General features: G+C 38.8%; 1 protein-coding gene across 2 annotated transcripts; it reads right to left on the reverse strand.

The window, feature by feature from the left end:
• Positions 1–280: 280 nt before the first annotated feature.
• Positions 281–2,935, reverse strand: LOC127775883 (uncharacterized). Of its 2 annotated transcripts, none has more exons than XM_052302194.1 (6): positions 2,257–2,935; positions 2,046–2,122; positions 1,809–1,869; positions 1,421–1,670; positions 877–1,291; positions 281–788 (listed from the first exon to the last, which is right to left on the reverse strand). In XM_052302194.1, the coding sequence occupies exons 1-6, from the start codon at positions 2,699–2,701 to the stop codon at positions 414–416; spliced, it is 1,623 nt and encodes a 540-aa protein (XP_052158154.1). In that variant the 5' UTR covers positions 2,702–2,935; the 3' UTR covers positions 281–413. The 2 variants fall into 2 exon arrangements, with proteins under 2 accessions (XP_052158154.1, XP_052158153.1); XM_052302193.1 differs by having other exon boundaries at positions 877–1,294; positions 2,257–2,934.
• Between the last annotated feature and the right edge of the window lie 22,225 nt (positions 2,936–25,160).

Raw genomic sequence — 25,160 nt, forward strand, 5'->3', positions numbered from 1 at the left:
AGAAAGAAAAATAAACCTGTTTATATGAGAACTCAAGAAATTATGCAAATTAACTAAAATATTGATTATGACCAACATGCTCACAGTATAAAAAGTATCAGACAGATAATTTGCATGATTAACAGACTTACTACTAATGTGGATTTTAAATTTGCATTTCATATAATAAGATATACTTCCCAATGATACCAAGACAAAAAATGGGTCTGATCATGCATGTGACCATATAAATAGAAAGTTAGCTAGAACCAGTCCCACACCCAGCTAATGCATGTCACTCTGAACATAAGATATATATGTATTATATATGGTCTGGAAGCATGGTTAAACAAAATTAACAGTCTTATTAATAATTAATCTCATGGTGCAGTGTGCATGTCTTGGAAGGCCTTGGGACAAGTACTTGAAAGATCTCACTCCAATGCCTTGATCGACATGGTCAGATCCAAAGTACTCAGCCCCAGAGCGGCCTTCTTGCTACTGCTGCTACCTGTCATCTCTTCCTCTAACCTCCCGGCGGCTTCTCCGCCGCCGCCGCCGCCATTGTCGCCACCACCCCGGAGCGACAGGGAAAGCGTGAGTGGCAGCTGCTGCTTGTCACTGTCCACCTCCTGCTCACTCAAGAACTTCCTCTTCTTGCCGGCTGATCTGTGATCTCCCGCGTTCGGGCTCAAACTCAGCTGCAAGTCCGGCGTCCTGCCGTTGATCTCCTCCGCCGCCACCGCCGCCGCCGTCATCTTCACCGGCGTCTCGAGGCGCATCGCCTCGGTCGCTTTCGTCTTTGCCCTCTGCAGCGTACACAACGCCATTGTTGTGAGTTGGTGTGACGAACTGAACGTGTCAGTGTGACAGTGGTCATCACGTGCGTAAGCGTACCTCGAGCAGGGAACCTAGGGCAGCTTCGCTTGCGACCACCGGATCCGACGACGCCGTCGTGTTCCCGCTGCCGGCGGCGCCGCCTCGCCACCGAAGATGGTGGTGGTCGCCCATGGTAGCCGCCGCCGCCGCTGACATTGTCCTCGTGAGCGGCCGGGAGGAGCTGCTCCCGATCCAATCAAAGTTGCCGGCCTTCCCGGCGCCGTCTAGCCGGTGGTCGGCGGCGGCGGCCGTGGTCGCCGAGGTCACCCGGGTGGAGGCGATGGCGTCCCTCACGTCGAACAGATGCGACGTCGGCTTTCCTTCCTTCCGGAAGATCATCTCGTGGATGAGCCCTTTCGCCGGGCCGTGGCCGTTGACGGCGCCGGCGGCCCTCGCCGCCGCGTGCTGCTGGTTGAACGCCCACTCCTGGTTCCTACTACGCGTGCAAACGAGACACCGATTAGGGTTTCGACATGATCTCGCAGCATCACCACCACCATCGCTACTACTACTAGCTGATCGATCGATCGGGCTTGTCCTTTATTTCGCTTTGGTTAATTACCTGAAGCTATTGCAGTTCTTGAAGTCGAATTTTTGCATGGGAGCTTGCTGCCGGCGTTGGAAGAGACCGTAGAGCCGGCTGGACTCCGGCAAGCCGGGATTCCTCGAAGCGAAGAACCCGCCGCCGCTCTCGTGCAGCATCCTGGAGGAGAACGGCGAGACGCCAGCGGCGGCGGCTCGCTGGAAGAACATGTCGTGGTGGTGGAAACGATGGTCCCCTCTCCTCATGTGGAACTCCATGGGCGAAAACACTGAAAAAAAAAATTCAAGCAGCTAACAAAGCTTAAGAAAATGGATTCCATGGCTTACTCTCTGTATGCATGCTAGTCCTGTGGAGGAGAGCAATGAATTAAAAATTTAAGGGAGATAATTGAGATTGAGACAAGAACCTGATGAGATGGCTCCTCTCTCGTGGCCAGACTCGTGGTCTAGCTTTTTGCTTCTGTACATCTGAAAAAAGTGGACAAGAATGAAGAAGGAAAAAGTTTAGGCACAGGAAATCTTCTGTGTGAAGATGAAAAGAAACAAAACCAGCATGTACACAGCTTCTGCTAACTGCTAAGTAAGTAGTCATGACTCATGAGAAGTAGGCTGGTTTTTTTCATCCTAATCTGCTTTAGTTTTACCTGCAAATGGCTTTTGACATGAGCAATGCTGAGGCCCCTCACATTCATCATCTGAAGCACAAGCTTTGGTGTTGCTCCTGCCAACAATTATTTTGACACACGAAATTTTAGATGTCGACGAATCAAACTAATATTCAAATTAGAAATTTTAATTTAGGATGAAATTAACACAGCACAAGAAGAAAAGGCTAGCCTACGAGGTTGTACTCACTTTCTTGGCCGCCCAACCTCTCGACGGCGTGGACGAACGCCATGTGGAGGTCGGGCGTCCACCGGAGCCGGGGGAGCTTAGACCGGTTGTACTGCCGCACCGTCGGCACCCTGTCGCCGCCGCCGTCGGCCTTGCTGCTGCTGCTGTTCATGTCATGGTCCTTGTCGCTCCCGGAATTGTGGTTGGTGCTGCTGTTGTTGCTTGAGCTCCTCCCTCCTACGGCAACTTCGCTTGTGCTACCGCCATCGTCGTCGTCGTCGTCGTCCTCATCATCGTCTTCTTCGTCTCCGTCTTCGCCAACTCCCCCTTCCTCGCTGCCCTCGCCGAAGCCCTCGTTGAGGTCCAGCACCATGGCTGGTGGCACAGAGTTTTCAGGAGATCTGATCTTGTTGTCATGATCATGCTCAAAAATCTCTACCACCTCCTTCTCCTTCACCTCCCCCATAGTAACAACCCTTCTAATTAAGCTAGAAATCTTCTCTCTTCTCTTCCCCTTCTAGCTCTCTCTATATTTCTCTACCACCACCATGATAGGATTGGAATGATGTGGGGTAGAGGAGTTAGGAACCAGGGAGGAAGAAGAGGAGGAGAATGTGATGGGAGAATAAGGGAGGGGAAGAAGCATAAGCAAGAGCTAATGATGTGGGGGATAAAATAAGGGGAGGAGCTTAGGAGCAGAAATGGACAAGTATTCCACTACATTGACTAGTTTTCAAGACTGATATATACTCCCATTTCTCCCCTTTTTCTATAGTGTCAAGGAATTGGAAAGCTATGCAATTGCTGTGCTGTGAGAGGGTGGTGTGGGGTACATATGCTAAGGAGGGTGTGTATATAATTGGATGTAGTGGCCCTGGAAGGGGCTGATTGTCAATTAGCAACTGGAGGTGGGAAAGGAAGCAAAATGGGGTTGACACTTGCTTAGGATGATAACAACTGTTTGTGTCCAGGATTTTATCATATTAATTTGTGTTCCTAATCCATGTACGGTGTAAGATTTGAAAACCGTGCATACCTAAAGGGGGTGAAATGAGGGATAATTAATCCTTGAGGTGTGTAATGAATTGAATTTCCCCATATATATAACTATACAAATTTGTGCTGTTAAACCAAAATTTTCTGTTCAAAAAGGTTCAAACCAAAATTTATGCGTGCATTACTTTTTTTCCAAATATTATAGTACTACCGCTTCCATTCATAAAACAAATATCATATCGATCGGACCCTACATTTACCAACCTTCTCTTCATTAACTTAACCAACTAGTTCAAATGTTGGTTCTGCCATTTGTCATGCATATGCAGGATATTAAGGGCATGTTCTATGGTATAGACGAGTATGATATCCTAGATAATACAAAATTATTTAGAGACCGTGTCTCTACAATAGTTGAGACAACAAATGCTCTAATTAATCATTAACTTAAAAATATTATTTTATTGTCATTATTTCCTTTTTTTTTTCTCATGCAACCATATTTCCAGAGGCTTTGTTGTTACACCATCGTTACCCATAGCAATTATGTTTTATCTCTTCACTTTCTCTTTCTTCCATGTCAGCCAATATACCTAATTAGCAATATTAAGAGACACATATTAATAACCATCGTACATGCTAGGGTTTATCATGTTCTCTCTCTGTTTTTTTTTTACTGAAAGTTGGTTATAATTCTTTTAAATGTTTCTCATTGCGAAAAGTCGGTTTTTAAGAATATTCATTTTCTACTAATGCATTTATTTATTTTTTGGTTAGTTAGATATTTTTGGAGCACTAAATATGTGCATGAATAGTATGTTTCTACAAGTCAATAACTGCATTGGTGGTAGTATGGACTATATATTATTTCTTTTTAGGAGATCAATAGTAGTATGAAATTATATAATTAAGAAGAGTTGGTGGAACTGATCGTAATAATCAAGTGTATTCTGCTTGTGTTGAAGTTATATAGCTTACTGGCTCTCGCTGACTTGGACTCGGCAGGAGAAATGGAATAAACAAAAACAAAAAAAAAGCACATTTTTCAAACTAGAGTTAGCTACCTAGATTCATCTGCTATTAATTATAAAACAATTAATTAAAGTAAAATATTTTTTTATAAAAGTACGCAGAGTAAGATATATACCGTGAGCATGCAAACCTTATAAAGAACATACATGTACTTTTATAAAAAAATATTTTACTTTAATTAATTGTTTTTTAATTAAATAGCAGCTGAATCTAGTAGCTAACTCCTAGTTTGAAAAATGTGCTTTTTTTTTTACCTGTTGACACAAAATATATCGCAACACACAATGGTCTAAGAGATTGCGGGTCCTAAAATCTTGATGAGATTCGAACATGCCAGTTAGTTTGATTATGCGACTAACAAGATGAAAATAGGTCGATGATCAAGAATCCGACCATCAACTTAGGGAGCCGAACATCAACTTAGCGAGGTTAGCCAATGTTGATAGGGTTTTGATTAATCAGCTATAGATCTAAGGTGGATTCAAACAATTAGATAAACAATTATATAAAGATATGATAGAAAGAATATGACCAATGAACCAATCGACCGATATTAATATAGTGATAGATGCAGATCCGATGGTTGAGGCATACATCGGCAAAAAAATCTGGCGCTTGCAGATTTTGAATGTATATCGGCTAACTAAACAATACATATGATAGCTGAAGCCCACAATTATGATAACTAGTCGGCTAGAACTCCGATGAACGTTGTATAAAAATCTATTGGCTTACTAGAATTAAACTTATTAGCAATAATCTAATAGATCGGATCTAACCGACACAGTACAAGATTGATGATAATAAGAAAAACCTATTTAGCCAATAGATATGGATATATTGATCAATCTAAAACAGCAGTGTGATGAGAAAAATATCAACTTAGTTAGAATGTCATACCTAATCAAGGAAGTCCTAACTAAGCCGATGCAAATCTAAACAATGTTGCAGTTAAAGATAAAATCAATATATCTGATAGGCAATTCTTGCATCAACTTAGTTAGAATATCGGATCTAACCGATGAAATTCTAACCAAGCTGATGCAAACGAAATTGACGGAACTTACTTCCTCGTTGGAGATCGAATTTAACCGATGCAGCCCAACTTGATAGCAAGACAATATATCTGATAGGCAATGTTTGCATCAACATAGTTAGAATACCGGATCTAGCTGAGTAAGTTCTAGCCAAGCTAATACAAGTGAAGTTGATGGAACTTACTTCCTCACTCGAGATCGAATTTAACCGTTGCAACCCAACTCGATAGCAAGACGTCGAACTTAATTTCTCACCTAAGATTGAACTTAATCGATGCAGCCCTACTCAAAAATAAGAACCCGTCGAAAGGTTGGTGATGCGCCGAAATATAATTGTATTGACCTATGGATGATATTACAGAGACCTTATGTGTACATATACCTAGGGTTGGTACAAGTCCATGTTGGACACGAGATAAGATTTCCTAATAAAAAAACTAACCCTACTTATTTAAGAGATATACTGAGGAAATACGAAACTACATTACCATGACCTTCACAACTCCTTATTAAATTCAGTTTTTATCCAGATAAACTTTTATTTACCAATCGGTTTCTTTTCTTAACTGAATTTACTAAGAAACCGTACCAAATTTTTACGCTAACAATACCATAACCTCAACACATAAATATTATTTTTTCTCTTTCTCAAAATATAACAACTTTTAGCTATAAATATGAATAAAAGCATGTTTGGATATATAGTTATAAATTAATATATTTTGAGACGGAGATAGTGTAACGGATGAAAGGAAAAAAAAAGGCTTGAGCTTTACAAATTGATGTCACGGGCAATCACAAGTCATGCAGCCACATTCACACGCATTCCTGTACGACAAGAAATATAAATTAATTATGGCTGATTCAGCAAAAGAAAAAAAATATGCATCAATCAAGTAGAATGAAATGGGAGTTGACTAGGGTCTGCAAAAATTACAGGGTCAAAGACGCACTTTTATACAATTTGTTTGCTTTTGGATTTCCTGATGGATCGATTTGCTGATTGACGTCGAAAGATACACATTTTCTACGTACACTTTGTCTCTTGGTCATCTATATGACACGCCAGGCTTGTGTATGAACGGATTGTGCTGACGCGTCTGATTCCATTGCTTAATTTTTAACACAGCTCTATAACTGTTACTTTCACTAGCTGGAATGTTTTATACCCTATTATTATTTGATTAACTGCGCGATCAAACTAATTCCAGTGGTGCATTCATTAATAACCACTCAACTCGCGATTTACCCTTTTTTTGTTTGAATTAAAAACTAAGACATTTACCTTAATATTTACTCTGGCTAATAAATGTCTGTAGTTTCTTTTTCAATTACACGGAAAACATACACACCACTAGAAAATACAACACCACGTTTATATATACACCCGCAAATGCCCCCTGCCCCCCTAACACACGGCAAAAGAGATGGAAACCAGCGACGTATGACTTTTCTTACTAAATTCCAATTAAAATTTGCATGCACATAATATTTATGGGCACCAGGATTTAAACACGAGTGAAAAGAGTTATATATGCATCCACTATTCTACCACAACACCACCGGTTGCTACCCCGCGGTCAACTTAATTAATTAATTAATTTTAACCACACACGAAATCTAGTAATACTCATGTAGTCCATCAATTCTTGGGCCATTTGGAACACACGAATTTCAGGCAAAATCGATTCCAAGCTGTCAAATGTTCTTTTTTCTTAGTGCAGAAGCAACTACTGTATTGGAACCAACATAAATTAGCTAAAGATATAAAGAAAACGAGATAGTTATTTATTTCTCAAATGGGATTGATTTATGGTGCCAAACTTTTATAAAATAGTAAGATAAGTTCAACAACATGCATTTTACACTATAAATTATCTATATTTATGGATAAATACCCACTAGTGCAAAATCGATCATTTGTATCGAGTTCCGACACCCATCTATATCGGCAGAGGCCAGAGGGCTTGGTCATCGATAAGGCGTGTTCGATTGGCTTGTGTGGATAGAAATTTTTAGCGCACGCAAAATGAGAAAGCTCAATGGCATAGCACATAATTAATTAAATATTAATAATTATAAAATTGAAAAATAGATTTATTTGAATTTTTAAACAACTTCTACATAGAATTTTTTTTTGCAAAAAACACATTATTTAACAGTTTGAAAAGCATGCTCATGGAAAACCAGGAAGTTGAAGTTTGAAGTTGGAAAAAAGAAATGGGCCTAAGTAGTCAGTGATGTGAAAACTCATATGTTTCAGGCGAGCGACCATCACCGTTGTCATACATCTTAAACGAGTTTCAATATCAACCCTTCATCGATATGGTTCACCCGCGCGAGCGAGTAGATTACAACTTGTCACGGATGACTCAATTGTGATGGGTTACAACTCTAACCCGTTAAAGGTGACTGGTGACCATTGACAAGGTACTTTAGAGCCCGTCTCGGACGAGTCATCGGTGATGGGGTTCAGTTGTAACCTGACAATGATGTTGCTCACTCATGACGGGGTTATTGGCTAGCTTCAGGCAATTACTAGCCATGCCCATTACAAAATGATAGAAACACAGATATATTCCCAGAATCCCCAAAATATCCCGTACATTTCATGTACACACATTCATTTACATACTACGTACTCACAATCACATGATTTTCAAGTCTCCGTTATTTGTAAGTCTCAAGAATTGGATTCCTCACATAATTATATTAATTCTCACATTCAGTAAAACTTTAAGTTGCAAGCCTCAAGAACTTACAAAACCGCCCATACATCTTCCAAAGAGAAACCTTCACAATCTACGAATTCAGTTACAATTTGAAAGAAGTAATAGAATTTGTAAACCAAATGTTACCAACATACACAGCATGTACACAAGAATTAGAAATTGTTATACGTACAGTATATAAACAAATATCACTTAGTCAACTATTTTTACACCATCATTTAAAATTGTTCCTCTATCTCGAACGTTGTTGAGTTTATCAAGCACAAAGGCAACTATTTCTTCTCCAATGTTGTTGAAGTTGTGATGAGGAATGTTATAAATGGTTGCCTCTAAGATAGGAGGTTTTCTTACCTCTCTAAGTGGTGGAGAGGTATAGGAGGTATATATCTCCTAGGGATGCAAGTGGGTAGTCCCGCTACCTGCATAATAACCCACTTGCTAGTTTATTTCTTACATGGTAGTACAAAATTTAGAAGGAAAAATGAACTAGAATTGAGATAAGCGGGACAAAAAAAAAACCCGCTTGCCCGTCCCGCTTGCATCCCTATTATCTCCAAGGATATAAGAAAACCTCCTAAGAGAGACGTGGAGTTAGAATCGTACGTACCACATCTTATACTGTAAATTTTCTAATGCTTAGGCCGTGTTTAGTTCACCCCCAACTTCCAACTTTCCATCACATCACATCACATCCAAAACTTTTCTACACACATAAACTTTCAACTTTTTTTCCAAACTTCTAACTTTCACCAAACTTCCAACTTTTTTCAGGAACTAAACACAGCCTTACTCATTGACTGTATACTAGTACAAATTAAATCACAAGTAAAATGCGACAAAAACAAAAGTTTAAAAAATTGTCAGAGAATATGAACACAGACTTACACATAAGGGAGAGTTAGCAGTTACATAATAAAAAATGAGTGAAATGAAGCTAATATATGGCACCACCTTTTTTTAGCAAAACCATTTTTAAGGAACATTAATAGAAAACATAGCTAGATCAGTCCCATATATATAATGATTCTCTCTTTTCCGAGTTCCAACCACTAGCTAGCTAGGATTTGAAAAAATCATGGTACTAGCTAATTAAGGAGGTTGCTTATGTACTATATACAATATTATTGGTAGATTCAGATGTCAAATTACATGATTGATGAACAACTTGGGATGTAGTTAGGGTTTGGTTTCGAGTCCATTTTTGCAAGAACCCACATATGGATTCTATATATAGGTTGTTTGGTTAACCACTTCGGAATTTCGTAATACCACTGAGAATCATGAAATAATCATCAGCATGGTAGGAATTAAGATGTGCAAAGCGCTATTTGTTAATTAATATTGCGCATGGTCATCACTAAACGATACTATGGTAAAGTAGTATTATTCCTCTTACCTGAAACCGTACCAAATATATATTGAAATTTGTAGATATAAACATCCCATCTGCCAGGTTTAGTTGAGCTATTTTTGGGAATTTGATGGTACCTACAATAATTAAGCTAGTACTGAGGAGAACACATCAGATCACTCCTCTTGAGCCAGTCATGTGAAGCGTGTGCAATATAATAGACTAAAAAAATTGTTTTTTGAGGGAAAGAGTATAGAAGAGCCTCCTACACAATTCACTACTCAAAATTAGTAGAGAAAATTCCCAATCTAGCATAAAAAAAAATTGCTCTTCCCTGTATAGCACCCAAACTTCAAAAGTTCCCTATCAATGCACCCTCAAAATTTTTGTTCCCTATCTAGCACTTCCGTTAGTTTTGAGGGTGACGGTGTTAACTAGCATGAGAGAAGATGGTTTTGCCCTTATGTATTTTATACTTTTTTTCCCTTTCTCTATTCACAGTTTTTTTTGTTCTTTATTTTTTCATTTAGTGTAAGTCTGTGCATACTTCTTTTTTGGGCAATATAATATGAGAACATTAGATTAACAACGTACGTACTTCTTTTTTTTAGAAATTTGACAGAACTAATTTAAGAGAACTTACATGCAACAATAGCATGTATGCAACACAATAATGAACCAAATAAATTTTAGAGAGCATCCAAATTCACATCCATAGGCCTGTAACATCAAGAACGACATGCATGCATAAGAGCTACATCTAATCCTACTGCCATTGAGTGCTACAAAATTTTCAAGAAACTCAGTTGTTGAGTTCGTCGCCATGCCAGCCTGTTTGCCCGCACCATCCAGGGGGTTGCTGCCCGTGCCCACCTGGGAGCTGCCTGCCTGTGCCGCCGTGGCCGTGAGCCGCCTGTCCTGCGCCCTCCTGGGATTAGCCGGCCGAGCAGGCCTGGGGCTGGCCGCCCGGGTTGGCAGGGCGCTGGCCTCCCGTGCCGCCGGCCCTGCCCTCCTGTGCCACCGGCGCTGCCCTCCTGTGCCACCGGCGCTGCCCTCCCGTGCCGCGACGGCCTGGTCTCCCGCGCCGCCGGCGCTGGCCGTTCGGGGGAGCCCGCCGGCACCAATCCTTACAAGGGCGCGCCTGATTCGCCGTCCTCGCCGCCCGGGGGGTCACCATCCACGTTGTCGGCCATGGGGGCGGCGATCTAGGGTTGCGGCGACGTGGAGTTGGGGAGAGGCGCGGTCGCGCTCGGTCCTGGGACTGATCCAGAAAAAACGACGACAGAAATTTCTGAGGGTGGGTCCATGCTTGTTTTGATAGTGGAGGCTAATGGGAGTAACTGAAGTGCTAGATAGGGAAAAAAAATTTGAGGGTGCATAGATAGGGAACTTTTGAAGTTTGGGTGCTATAGAGAGAAAAGCAATTTTTTCTGATGCTACATACGGAATTTTCTCAAATTAGTAAGCAAAACTAACTGATTCATGAGATTCCATGTTTGCGGTCATATTAATTTACTCAGACACACTAATTAAGAATATCCAATGAAAAATATTAAACTTCATCAAGAAATTGAACTTCATTTTTTTCTTTTCTACAAATTAATAATCTTGAATAATGTTGCTGCGGGCATGCATATGTGTACAGAACACATATTTCGCGTGAAATAGCATAATTAATTTTTCACGGGATTAATTCCTACAAATTTCACTTCTCGAGAAAGATGTAGTTTAAATAATGCATATTTTTCAATAGTTGTAAATTTGTTCATCTATGTACAAAAGACTATCTTTTTCCCCAAAAATTAAATTGCAACACATTATACGACTGCAGTTAATCTACATAAAAAAACACTACTCCCTCCATCCTAAAAAACCAACCTACTCCCTCCGTCCTATAATATAAGGGATTTTGAGTTTTTACTTGTACTGTTTGACCACTCGTCTTATTCAAAAAAAATTGGAATTATTGTAAATTTTTTGTGACTTACTTTATTATCCAAAGTACTTTAAGCACAACTTTTCGTTTTTTATATTTGCACAAATTTTTTGAATAAGACGAGTGGTCAAACAATGCAAACAAAAACTCAAAATCCCTTATATTATGGGACGGAGGGAGTAGCTAGTACTGGATGTGACACATCATAATATATTACGAATCTGGACATACCTCTACCCAGATACGTTGTATTAGAATGTGTCACACGCTATTGGGGAATGCCTCATTAGTCCCGGTTTACAAATTGCAACCCCTTTAGTCCCGGGTTGCAAGCCAGGACCCCAAATCCGGGACTAAAGTTCATAAAGTCTCGTTGTATTTTTTAACCGGGACTAAAAATTGATCTTTAGTCCTAGTTAAACCGGGGCTAATGTGGTTTTTGCATCACCCAGCAAAGATCACTTCTCCGGTAGTGACATCTTCTGTGAGACGGAGGGAGTATACGATATAGCTAGTAAGCTAGATATCCATTCTTCATATAGCACTGTGTTAGAAACTAGTCACCAATCTAGTGTGGGGACAATACATATCACCGAAGAATTAATTGTTTGTTCTGCTGCTGTCCATATACAGTCCATTACTATTGAAATGCAGAAACTAACGCTATATGTGTATATCCATCAATCCAATCGTTAAATGAAAACTGTCGATTTCATCTACGAAATGATTAGGCGTGTTTGGACGCCACAATATATAACAGGGAAAAAGAAAAGGAAATTATATAGAAGACTAATTAATAATGCACGCAGTTGCAAAAACATGCATTCAGAGGAGACCAATTAATCTTTGAACAAAAGAAAGAACTCCGACTAATTCTTGCATGATTTGTAAGGGTATTCACAAAATCACAATGCAATGACTAGATAATATCTATATAATTAAATGAGTTATCATATAGGATAAAATGTAATGTGGCATATGGGTAAAATGAAGAAAGAGGAAGAAACAATGTTTTACATTAGATATATATGGTTTCTACATAATATCTAAGATTTGGTGGGATAAGAATAACATTAAATTCGAATATGAATTAGTAGTGTTAAAAATAGTTTAGGATGAGGATATGAAAACTATTGGCTTGCATCGTGATTGCCCTGTTCCAGTACAGGCAAGCTCGATCAATCGATCCAGCCAGCAATTTAATTCAGTGCCAGTTAATAACACCTGATGGCTTTGTACGATTGAGAGGGTAAATGATTAACTGAGATGGATAAAAATTAAATATTAATTCCATGCCGCAGTAGCTGGTAGGCCATATGCATACATGCATGCTGCATTGCCAGCTTCGAAGCTGCTACCCTTGAACTGCTCAACTTCGTCGAAGCTGGAGACACGATTGGTCTCTTTCAGAAAGCGACGCTGGCTGTGCTCACGGGCCAGGATTGGTTTCCGGTCCTTCAGGCCGACCGGACCACGTAGTAGCTCATATATTCAGTCAGGCCTCTACACAAAGGCATATATATAGTAGAGTTCATTAACCTGACTAGCTCGACCCATGTAATCTGCACTTGATTCGTTTGAAAAATAATATATATGCACTTCCATTAATTAGTCCAAATACAAAAAAATAATCTAGATTAGTATTAGCATGCATGGACACATGTATTTCTGGTGTGTATATATATATATACAAATTAAACTGTGTGCATGTCAGCACTGTGCAGTTCTGACCAGCTTTGCCAATGCAATTATCTTTTTCTTTAGGAATCTACATTAACAGCTTCTTCTTAACGAGCTTTTAGCTAGGAATAGAATCTCTACTTGCAGCCCTGCCTGAGTGACTTAAGATGCATGAGAATACGTAGCATGTTTTTTTTAAGCAAATATAGCATGGTTAATGTTTAAGGATGATTGTGCATTGCCTTTGACCTAGCTAGCTGAAAATCAAAAGATGCTCGAAATATAGCTCATCTTTAGATAGCTGTCCAAAGGTATGCATGTCTAGAAGTTGCTTGTACTTTTTCTCCTGAAACCACAATCCTATCTAGCAACTCTAATTGTATATTTATATACCTAACTAAACTAACTATATGACCCATTCTTTTTTTTATATATGAGGTCTTGCTAGAAAAAAAAGTTTCCACGGATCCATTTATACTCCTTCCGTCCCAAAATATATGAGATTTGGGTCGGATGTGATATATCATACTATTATGAATCTGAACAGACTCCTAGTCTAAATTCATATATAGTACTAGGATGTATCCCATCCGACCCAAATCCCTTATATTTTGAGACAGAGGGAGTATCATCCTTTTCATATGAATGTAGATAAATCTAGGATTTTTTTTTCTTGTGTGCAGGGGCAGGGAAAAATCTACTTAATTACCAGCCATTAGGAACTAACAGAAGATCACTAGCTATAGTACTGGCATTAATTAATCTGGTGGGTAGCTAGCTAGCAAGATGCACGTCGTCATGAGGTGAATGTGCAATATAGTACTTTACACAGCACTAAGATCTTTTTTCTAGGCTGTGTGTATGCACGAGATGGGAGCTCACACTATAGTAGCTAGCTCAGCTGAGCTGATCGATCAGCTCATGTGACCCAAACGGCCAATCTGGCTCGAATCCAAAAGCAATTTGTTTTTCTAAGCTAGCCACGCTTCGATTGGGTCGCTGACCCCCTTGTCGTGTGGATCTGAGTGTCTTCTCCGTGACACAATGAAAAAACTAACCTTTGTTAGTTGACCTCTGCCTGCAAGCCTGCACACAAATACATGAGAAAGCCTTCTTTCTTTTTATCAGCAACTTGTTCAGAAAGAGCTAGATATATAGAGAGGAGAAAGCAAGTTAAATTTGCAATTGGGTTGGTCACTTCATGACATGCATGGCTATATATTTATTTGTCAGAATCATGTCTACATCTATCGAAGATATTCTCTTTGCTTGTAGAGAATGAGCCCCCTTGGACATTCCAAGGAGATTAATTCAACAAGAGCTAATTAATAAGCTTAAAATGTAATTGTTCTTCTAACGTTTCCAAGCCTCCAAGCTCTTTTTTTTTCCTTCTATACGATCATCATATATATGATGGCTTTAGGAGATTACTGACTAGAACCTACGTGATTTGTTTTAGCCTTCAATTTAGGTGCTCTTTTCCATCACCCCATTCTGTTTTTCTTTCTTCTTAACTCTAAAACTCATTGATCTATTGTGTGTTTGCTAATCATTTCTATTATCTAACAAAAATATATATAATATCTAGCATTGACAACTTAATGGCTAACTGTTTTAGTACTTGTGGCCACTAATGGTAATATTATAGTATCAGTATTATCTCCAGTAGAGCCGCCGTAGAAGTAATTCGAACCATTGATTTATAAGTTCAACTACCATTTTTTTTTTGAAAATGTTGTAGGAAAGATTATTCATACAGTACATATATTAACATCACTGTAAAAAGCAATCATTTACAATACTACCAATATTAAGGCATTAGTATAAATATGTATGATTCTGGATTAGAAAATATGGACGATTTAGATTGTTTTCTACTACTAATTAATATAGATCATTGTAAATTAAATATCTCTAACTTTAATTTTTACACCAGAATATTGTTATATTTTCAATTTCGACCCCATTCATTTTAATACTTATAAGTTATATTTATATTAGATGAATAATCGATGTTGTACTATATGTGTCTTGTTTTCCATAATATCTGGATTAATTTTGAAGTGGCCTTGTTTTCATGTTCCAAGATACTACTAAATTCATACATATATTTTTTACAATACTAGTAGCAGTGGCATGCCTAAAATCTTTTTGGAACTCAGACATAAACCCAGCCACGCCGGTATCATGAAACAACTAGTAGTGCGGCTTAACCGTCTCTTACCACCATGGCTTACCCGTCTCTTACCTTAGCGAGCCTGAGCAGATGGTGACTGCCCACGGTAGTCCAACCCTATGTCCAATATATCCTGCCCTATGTCCAACCCTGATTGTTATTGTATCAAATATATTGATGGTGCACAGCATGATGAGCTTGAAGTAGACACAACCAGCTCATAGAAAGACATATTTGCTTAGTTTCCTTCATATAGACCATGTAAAATCAAGGTGTTGATTAAGTCTTGGTGATGAAAATCGTCAAAGGTAATGAAGAAGTTATTATGTTGATATTCATGAAGTGGTGATGAATTTGAAGAAGTGTCGGAACATGCAAAGTTAGACCGGCAGGGTAAGGTAGGTCAGATCAGTAGTATTTGCACGGTCAAACTTTTTGGGTAACTGAGGTCTTACCGAGCTATATGAGCGGTCAGACTATGTAGCCCGACGGTCAGACCGACAGACTCTAGGGGGAGTCGGTTCTTTTGTTGTTTTGATGGAATATGCAGGTATAAATGCTATCGAACAATACGCGTGGTTGTGAAGATTCCGTATGGCATACAAAAGGGATTGTATACGTATAGGAAGCGAAGTCAAATTTGGATGGAGTCTAAGTTTGGGAGTTTGGAATTTAAATTTCTAAAAAATAAGTTTCATATGTGTAAGGGTGAGTTTTTCTAAGGGATTAGGAGTATTTGTCCTTGTTGGATTCATGACGTCTCTTGTGCAGCCACCTCAAGGTATAAATAGACGAGATGTTGAGGCTCTCGGCATCAATTTTGGAGAGAATAGTTTTAGAGAAAATTAGGGATCCAACCTAGGTTTCGATTTAAGTTTAGAAGTTAAGAGAGGAGTGTTATAGTTGTACTTTGTAGACACAATTAGATGCAACAAAGTCGATATACTTTCAAGAGCTCCTTCAAGTTGTGTTTTTCTAGGTCTCAGCAGACAGATAGAGGTTATCAGGTAGTCGGACTGATGTGCGGTGCAACAGGCGGCGTGTAGTAGATTGGATCGGCAGCAGAAAGTCGGTTGGACTGGCAGTAGGGAGCCAGTTGGACTGATGACATCTGTACGGTCAGACCAGCGCATACATGATAATCAGATCAGAACTTCATCAGGTTTGATAATTAATGAGTTATTACATGTCAAATACTCATTAATTATCACTTGTACATGTCAAATACTCAGAGTTAAATTAAGTCAATACTTCCTATAAAAAAAAGGAAGAAAAGAAAATAGGTTTCTCAGCTCTCATGATCTGTGCTGCTTCCTAAAAGGGGAGAAACTACTCACACGAACGCTGGTCCATGCATGCATCGTTGCATCACGGCTTACATGCCGATCTCCAACTAACACACACCATGGTGGATTATTGCTGGAAAGCCAAAACTAAAGGAATTAATGGCCCGGCCACCCGTGTGCGTGCATGAGCGTGACAATGACGAGTTTAGTCGTCCATTAATACGGCAGCACACTGTCTTGTGAATTTAACCACATAAAGTTGCAATTCCTAGGCTAGCTAGACAGTGGCGTGGTATAGTTTCTTTCTGGTTGATCTTTCTTTCCTTTTCATGGCATGGAGAAACTGTTGGGTCATTCGGTTGGGAGGTTATTATATATGAGAAAAGAAAGCTGAGTATGTCTCAAGTACCTTTTCTAGTTACCTCAAAAATATTCATAAAGTTTAGAAATACTAACAATATTCATAAAGTATTGTTATATTGCCAGGGATAATTTTTATGTACTAACAATACTTTCATGTAATATATGCCCTATAAACAAAGTAATGTAGGCCTAGTTAACAAATAATCAATGAAAATGATGCATATTTACTACTCCCTCAGTCCCATAATATAAGGGATTTTGAGTTTTTGTTTGTACTGTTTGACCACTCGTCTTATTCAAAAAAATTTAGAATTATTATTCATTTTTTGTGACTTACTTTATTATCCAAAGTACTTTAAGCACAACTTTTCGTTTTTTATATTTGCACAAATTTTTTGAATAAGACGAGTGGTCAAACAATGCAAGTAAAAATTCAAAATCCCTTATATTAAGGGACGGAGGGAGTAGAATACTATAGATGGAATATAGCCATCTAGTAAATTCATCCTAGATCAATTTACTCTACATATCTACTTATTCTAAACTAGCTGGGCTAGCTAAGCACTATATATAAAAAAAATCAAACTTAAAATATGTGTCCAATTTCTTCCATAATTGATTGGAAGTAGGAGAGAAACATTACACCAGGCCGATCGATGCTGCTCATCTAGTAAATTAATTATCTAGACCTATTTCGATAATTAAATTTCAACATGCGCTGCTCATCTTGGTCCAGTTTCATTTTTACATGGAAATTTAATTAGAACAAGGTGAGTAGCATGCATGTTGAATTTCCTTTGTTTCGTTTCTGGTCTAAATTAATACTCCCTCCGTTATTCTAGCATTTCCCACATTCATATTGATGTTAATGATGTTAATTAATCTAGACATTATTAACATTAATATGAATGTGGAAAACGCTAGAATGACTTACATTGTGAAACGGAGGAAGTATGTTATACTCCAACGCCATGCCGATCGATCGACCCCCCTGTGATGAAGCGAGCATATATATCTAAGCATTATATATAGTCAAAAGTGGCTACATGATGATGCGAGCATATATATCTATAGCTCAGTTGCTAATTAATATACATATACAGAACACCATGACTGGTCAATCAAGATCAGATCAGTTGGCTTAAAACGACCAGTGAGCTGAAATTAGCTACCTGATCAGGCACATTGAAAAACTACGTACCCAACAGCTAGCATATGTTCTAGTGCATATATATTTCACAGAAATTTAACTTCCACAGAAACTAGCTGTCATTGTGTTATTTGTGGTGTAGTACTAGGCTGCGTTCGTTCCATATACAATGAGTTAGAAAGTGCGTCGTTTTCCGCGCACACGCTTCCCAAACTACTAAACGGTGTGTTTTGCAAAAATTTTCTATAAAAAGTTTATTTTAAAAAATCATATTAATTCATTTTTGAAATTTAAAATAGTTTATACTCAATTAATCATACGCTAATTGCTCACCTCGTTTTGCGTATCTTTCCAATCTTCTCAATCCCTAACTCACCCCTAGTATAGTAGCATCTAGTAAGTACATTGGCAGTTTTCCTTGATCTCGATCCCTTCAGCTTCCCAACAGCACCGAATCCGGACGTCCTGTGAAGTTTCTTGGAATTGATTAACCATATGCACCCCTCTTTCTTTACCACAAGGCTATATACAAGAACTAGTCTATAACAAGGACAACAAGAGCTAGAAAATTTAATTAAGCAACTAATAATAGTAGCCTCAGTACATCAAGAAGTGTACTATTTTACCTATGGTTCCCATGGAATATTTGTCAGCTACTACATTTGGAATCCCTAAACCCATGTCGTGGGCATGCTTGTCGGCGCTGCCCATGTATCCAGATGTGCATATCGAGTAGCTAATCCTATATATATATATATATATGATCTTTTTTAATGATATGGCCGGCTAGCTTGATCTATGGGTCATGAAGATTTGATTAACTATTTGATGATTATTCCTAATTAATAAATATGCTGTAAACCATTTCCATTATTTAAAAAATAATAAATATGCTACCTTGCTGTAACTTGTATCAAGGACCATAAAATTTCCTTGTATATATATAATCCCGTGCACTAGAACTTTTACGTATGGACATACAATATATAAGTGATATAACGGTTTAGATTAATTCGTCCTCTAACTCAAGTATAATATATTGAATTATGTAATTAAAAGGGGCAAATTTGTTTTTCTATACTATTAGATGGTAGCAATTCAATAAATTCGTAACATATAGTAAAACAATACTAAGTGTTTTCCCTACTCGCGCTCTCATTCCTCATTCCTCATCATACTTCACCATGGCAAAGCATCGCCAGCCATCACAAGTCCACATAAATCACCACCACCCACCACAACAAGTTAATTATGTAGGATTAAAACACAAGTAACTAAGTCTACCAGAGGAGGGGAGCGAGGGTGTGAATGCTACAATCACCAAAAACCAAACCTTTTCGTGGAAGAAAGAGAAACCCTTCAACCTTGATGAAGTCCCCACTCCACCATCGTTTATACGCTGGTCTGACCGCCCACTGTCGTATCTTTGCTGGTCCGACCGTCTTTGCCGCCTATTTCCCAGCCGTCGGTCCCACTACTAGAGAAACCATCTTTGCTGGATTGGCCAAAAATCACATTAGTTCCAGTTCGAATAAGAACCGGGACTAAAGAGATCTTTAGCCCGGTTTAAAAGCAGCACGACAATTTTTGATCTTTAGTCCCGGGACTAAAGATTATTTTTAGTCCCGGTTCAAAACGTGGTCTGGCCGTGTCAGGACCCATACTATCTTTAGTCTTACCAACCGGGACTAAAGATGCGTATTTAGTCCTAGTTGTTTATACCAACCAGGACCAAAATTGAAAACAAAAATTAAACTGCAGCCGCAGCACACACGCGTCACACGCCCCCCGTCCTTATCTACTCGCGTGGTCGCGCCCCTCCTTCTCCACTTATCTCGGCCTCTCCTCCTCTCCACCTCTCCCGATCTACTCCTCCTCCCTTGCCCATCCCCTCTCCTCGATCCCCTCCTCCCCTCGATTCACTCCTCCTCCCCTGATCTACTCCTCCTCCCCTGGCCCTCCCCTCCCCTCGATCCCGTCCTCCCCTTCCTAGCCCTCTCTGTGGTGGGCGGCGCGCGGCGGCAGGCGGAGGTGGGCGGTGGTGCGCGGATGGGAAGGAGGCGGCGAGCGAAGGGTGGCGGCGGGAGGTGGTGGCTAGCGACGCCCTCCCCTCTACCGGAGGGGAGGTGGGAGGCGGCAGTGGCAGCACCGTTTTTTTTCTTTTTCTTTTTTTGTAGAATTTGTGATTCATTGGATCTGAGATGTATAATCCGTGATGTATTTGATTTGTGATGTATTTCTTTTAGAATTTGTGATGCATTTTTTTGTGAATTTGTGATGTGAATCTATGATTTGTGATGTTACTTTGATTTGGGGATATGTAGGGAGCAACTCGATTTGGAAAAATCAAAATGCAAGTAGCAAAGAAACAATGAAAAAAAAGAAAAAAAATGGTGACCAACCGGGACTGCCGCTACCATCTTTAGTCCCGGTTTCCCGGATTCGTAGTCCCGATTTGCAACCCGGGACTAAAGGGGGTTGCAAACCGGGACTATAGAAGGGTTTTCCAGCGGTGTTCGTCTAACTCATTCCATTCGGTCACACCGCTTGCATGTCCGACCGACCGCGCCTCCAGTACCGGTCCAACCATCAAGACTCAGAAAATACAACCCGAATAACTTCTTGAAAGTAGATCAACTTCATTGCTTCTAATTGTAGTTGCAAAGTGAAACTACAACACTCCTTTCTCAACTTTCGAACACAATTCGAAACCTAGGCTAAAACCCTAATTTTCTCTCAAAACTATTCCCTTCCAAAATCGATACCGAGAGCCTCAACCTCTCATCTATTTATTTCCTAAGGTGGCTACACAAAGCCACTAATCCAATGCGGACAAGTACTCCTAATCTCTTAAGAAACTCACCCGTGCAAGTATCCAACTTATCCTATTACAATTTAAACTTCAATCTTCCCAAATTTTGACTCTTTCCAAATTTGACTATGCTTCCCTATGCACACAATTTCTCTCGCATGCCATATGAAATCTTCTCAACCACAAGCATTTTTCTCTAGCATTAGTGCCCGCATGATCTCCTTGGTCATCCGGATATCAATTTCTTCCAAGTGAATTCTCGATCCATCATCAACAATACTCTCCCAAGGCCTCAAGCAACACCTAGACATGAACAAACCAAAAAATTATATCCGAGCACAAGTTCTTTCTCAACTTAGCTCAACATTAGCACACAACATACGTATTGAAATCATCTCAAAGTCATAAACATGAAGTGATCACAAAAATCAAAATATCAACGTGAAATCAACTCCAACTCACAGTCTGCCGGCCAGCCCCGCAGTATGGATCGTAACCCTAACCCTTTTAGGGTTTCACCTTTATATATACTCCCTGTAAGTCGCCGTTCAGCGTTTTGTAACTTCACCCGATATAGTGAATTTGTAGGTTGGCACCGTGGTTTTTTCTCTTCTGCGTGTCTTAGGAGGGTTTTCCACGTTAAATCTCATGTCTTCTGTGATTGATCTGTTGTTCTTCATCATTTATCTGTTGATCGTTTCCTAACAATCTTGTGCCGTAGAAAAATCATTTTTTTAAAAAAAATATCATTACACAATGAGGGACTTAATTAAGGCTTGAACACTAGGTTATTTGCACACACACCGACTGGTTTTACACTGGTAGTGACTAGTGCGCCCTGCTTCAATTCCAAGCACCGCATGTTTTGGCGGCATTACCATGCCGACAAGGTTGGAATTTTGCTGGGTGTCAAAAGAGAAAAAAAAAAAAAACATTCATCTCTCAGCTGCAAGTCCCCAAACCTGTCCAAACGATGGTCACATTAGCCCGTCACCTAATCCTGACATCCTGTGAATGATTCTTCCCACATCACACGGTTGACCTTCTCTGCCCCCTAGGCTATCCATCTCATCCTCAATACTTTAATTCATTTGCCCATAATTAACTAATTTTAGGATCCAGCTGATTAGTTCGTCACACTAATCACACTACTAAACCGCTAGCTATAGCTAGCTAAAGCTCAGCTTGATGCCCTAGATGCACTAGTAGTACGCCATTATGTTAAACAAATGCATCGGTGTGAGCCCCTCGAAACTGCAAATAATTGTAGGGTTTTGTCATCTTGTCCCAATGCCACGACCACGACATACTGTCCAAAATTCCATTTTGACATGCATGCATGTATGTGTGCATTGAGCAAATGTAGCTCAGAGAGAGATCATAGCAAAGCTGGAGGGTTCTTCCTGAAAGTAATGGCTTGGACTGTGGGAAAGAGATGGGGGAGATATCGACACTTGATCCCTTTGTGTGGCTAGAGACAAATGCTTGCCCTCTGTCCATGTGCCAAATCAATAGTATTTTATTTGAAGAGCTTAAATTAATTTTCTGGTCCTTGTATAGTGCAGCAATGTATATGTATAGGAGTATAATTATATGCTGTGGATGCATGAATAATATGCTGATCCATATGTCATATATTTTCACCTTTTGAAGACTTGAGCACTATAGAGGAGATCTAAACATGGAGAGAATTAGAAGATAGCATTAGTCTATAAGTTCATTTAATTGCGCTTTTTAGTTTTTGAGAGGATTCATAATTCAACATAGCAGCTGCACCGGGACTACTTCCTTTATTCTAGCTTTGATATGGTTGCAAATAAACGGCACTCTAAATTCCATGGTGATTAGTGACCCACTAATAAATTAGCAGGTTTAGTTTTACATTTTTCAGATTGATCCTATGATCAATTATATTATTTCTTTATAATTTAATTTATTAATTTGAAAGTTACAAATGCATCTCTTTCAAATTAATAAATTAAATTGTAAAACAGAGGGTATATGGAATTTGTATTGATCATGCATATCAGGGGGCATCGTCTGGAATTCTGGATGCTCTGTACGTAAGTTAAATTATCTTAGATTCCTTGATCCATAAATTACACTTGATTATTCACGAGGATGCATGGACAATACAAACGATCAACTTGGAATGAGTTGGGGCTCAGTAGGATTCTTTGGGAATTATTCCAACCTCGCATCTCTATATATTAAACAGTACCTTTTGGCTGGGTAAACTACTCATCTGCTCTCAACTAACACCTGCCACACTGTCTCTGCTTGTTGATCCATTAGAGAAGACTGCAACATGCTAATTTTATTACTGTGGAATGATTTTGAGATGGATGGCCACTTAACAACACACAGACACATGCATGTAGTACTACACTACTACTGCAAACATGCACGACTTTAAGCATACTAGCTGAAAGCATATATTTCTGTGAGGTCATTATTAGTTTGATTAGTTTTGGGTGTTGGTGTGCGTTATCTTCTTTACAAATCCCTTGACATTTTTATCCAGTACACAAATTTTCTAGCTAGCTAGTTTACTTGTGTGGTTGCTTCAGAAGGCATACTTGTACTATTTACAAGTATACTAATATTATTGAATGTTAATTGATATATTGAGCTGCTTTAAAAATGTAAAATATAGATTGTATGTTAATTAATTAGCTGAGGCTTGTTTTTTAAATATCATATTATAAAAAATAATAACTCATGTAGTTCCCAAAACAAATAAGTCTACATACAGCTTACATATGAAGTGAGATTTCAGTTGACTGCCAATGACAAAGCTAATGCATGAATATGCTAGGATAAATTTAGACCATCTCTAGAATATGCTGAATGAAAACAAAATCTTGTCCTGATGTTCTCTCATATACATGTCATTGATCTAACTATATCAAGTAGCCCGAGTGGTGAATTATTTGATTTAGCTAGCTATGTAAAAACTAAAATTAAAATAAAATTTCCTGACTATATCTTGCACCATCCAGCTGAGAATTGAATAAATGTAGCCATATTACATTCTTGGTAATAATAGCACATTGTATGATTGTAATATTCTTGTTGAAATCAATTATCTGTTCTGATTGAAATAAACAAATAGGTGGTAGGATAGAGGAGTGCACAGACATCCCCTCATGGTAGCATATAGAGGAACAATTGGATGCTGAATAATTAATTAGTTAACCAATAAGGGGGTTAGCCCACATTGGAATAAATAAATAAATAAGATGGACTCAGAGATCTAGCTCAGAGACCCTTGTCCCTACCTTAATTAATTAAAACTCTGTTCAGTGTGCTTGCATCCTCGATCAGTTGCTCAGCTCTAGTAGTTTCCTTGTGGACTTCGGTGTGCCTTCATGTGTCGTACTTTCTCTAGTTTCTTATTTTCTTCTCTGTTTTTAATCTGTGCATAACCACTGTTTTAGCTGAAGACCCGCCGCAAACGCAGGCGATATATTCCATTAGATGCAGATCTTCTGCACCGGAGATTGGTGTGCATATGCATAATGCATTGATTGGTGGCCTTGTACGCACCACAGAATTCAGAAATTAATTTGTTTGCCTTGTGTATTCCAACTTTCATGTGGGAGAACAAATGGTACTAGTTAACATATCTTTTCAGTTTGATTTTGTTGTTTGTTAACCATGTGTAGTTCATTAGAAATTTGTCTTCAGCTAGAAACATATCTTTGACATGAATCATCAGATTGTATTGCCTTTTAATTTAGTATGATTCTTAACCATCCATGGTAGATAAATAGGCACCATGTCAAGAATATAACATATATATATATATATATATATATATATATATATATATATATATATATATATATATATATATATATATATATATATATATATATATATATATATATTTCAACTGAAAATAATAGTTCCCTAAAAAAACTCTGCCAATAAAGGTCATCCTACTCAAGTTATCAAGTAGGAGCCATATAACCAGAAATATTGGAGGAATTTTCTTTTTATTTTTTTATCTTTTTTGCAAATCCTCTGTGAAACTCATCTTCTATTTCTGAAGATACCTCACTAATAGTTCATTTGTGTATACTTGGCCACAGCGATGGCAACCGCAGAAGAAGGATAATCACCTTGCTAAACATGCATGGATGAACTGTGTGAGGGAGCTGCTTTCACTGACAATTTTTGTCGTACAACTCCCATCCCCATGTAATCCAATTTCAGAATCAGATAAAACAACGGGGATGCTTGTACTCATGTGCAAATTTTGGTTGCATCCCTAGCTTGTTTACTTGTGTGCGTGTTTCTAACTTTGTATACTAATTAACACCATTCATCTAAAAAAATAGAATTCCCTGTTGAAATGAGTGTTCCGGT

Source organism: Oryza glaberrima, chromosome 6, assembly GCF_000147395.1.
Source record: "Oryza glaberrima chromosome 6, OglaRS2, whole genome shotgun sequence".
Classification (NCBI taxonomy): Eukaryota; Viridiplantae; Streptophyta; class Magnoliopsida; order Poales; family Poaceae; genus Oryza; species Oryza glaberrima.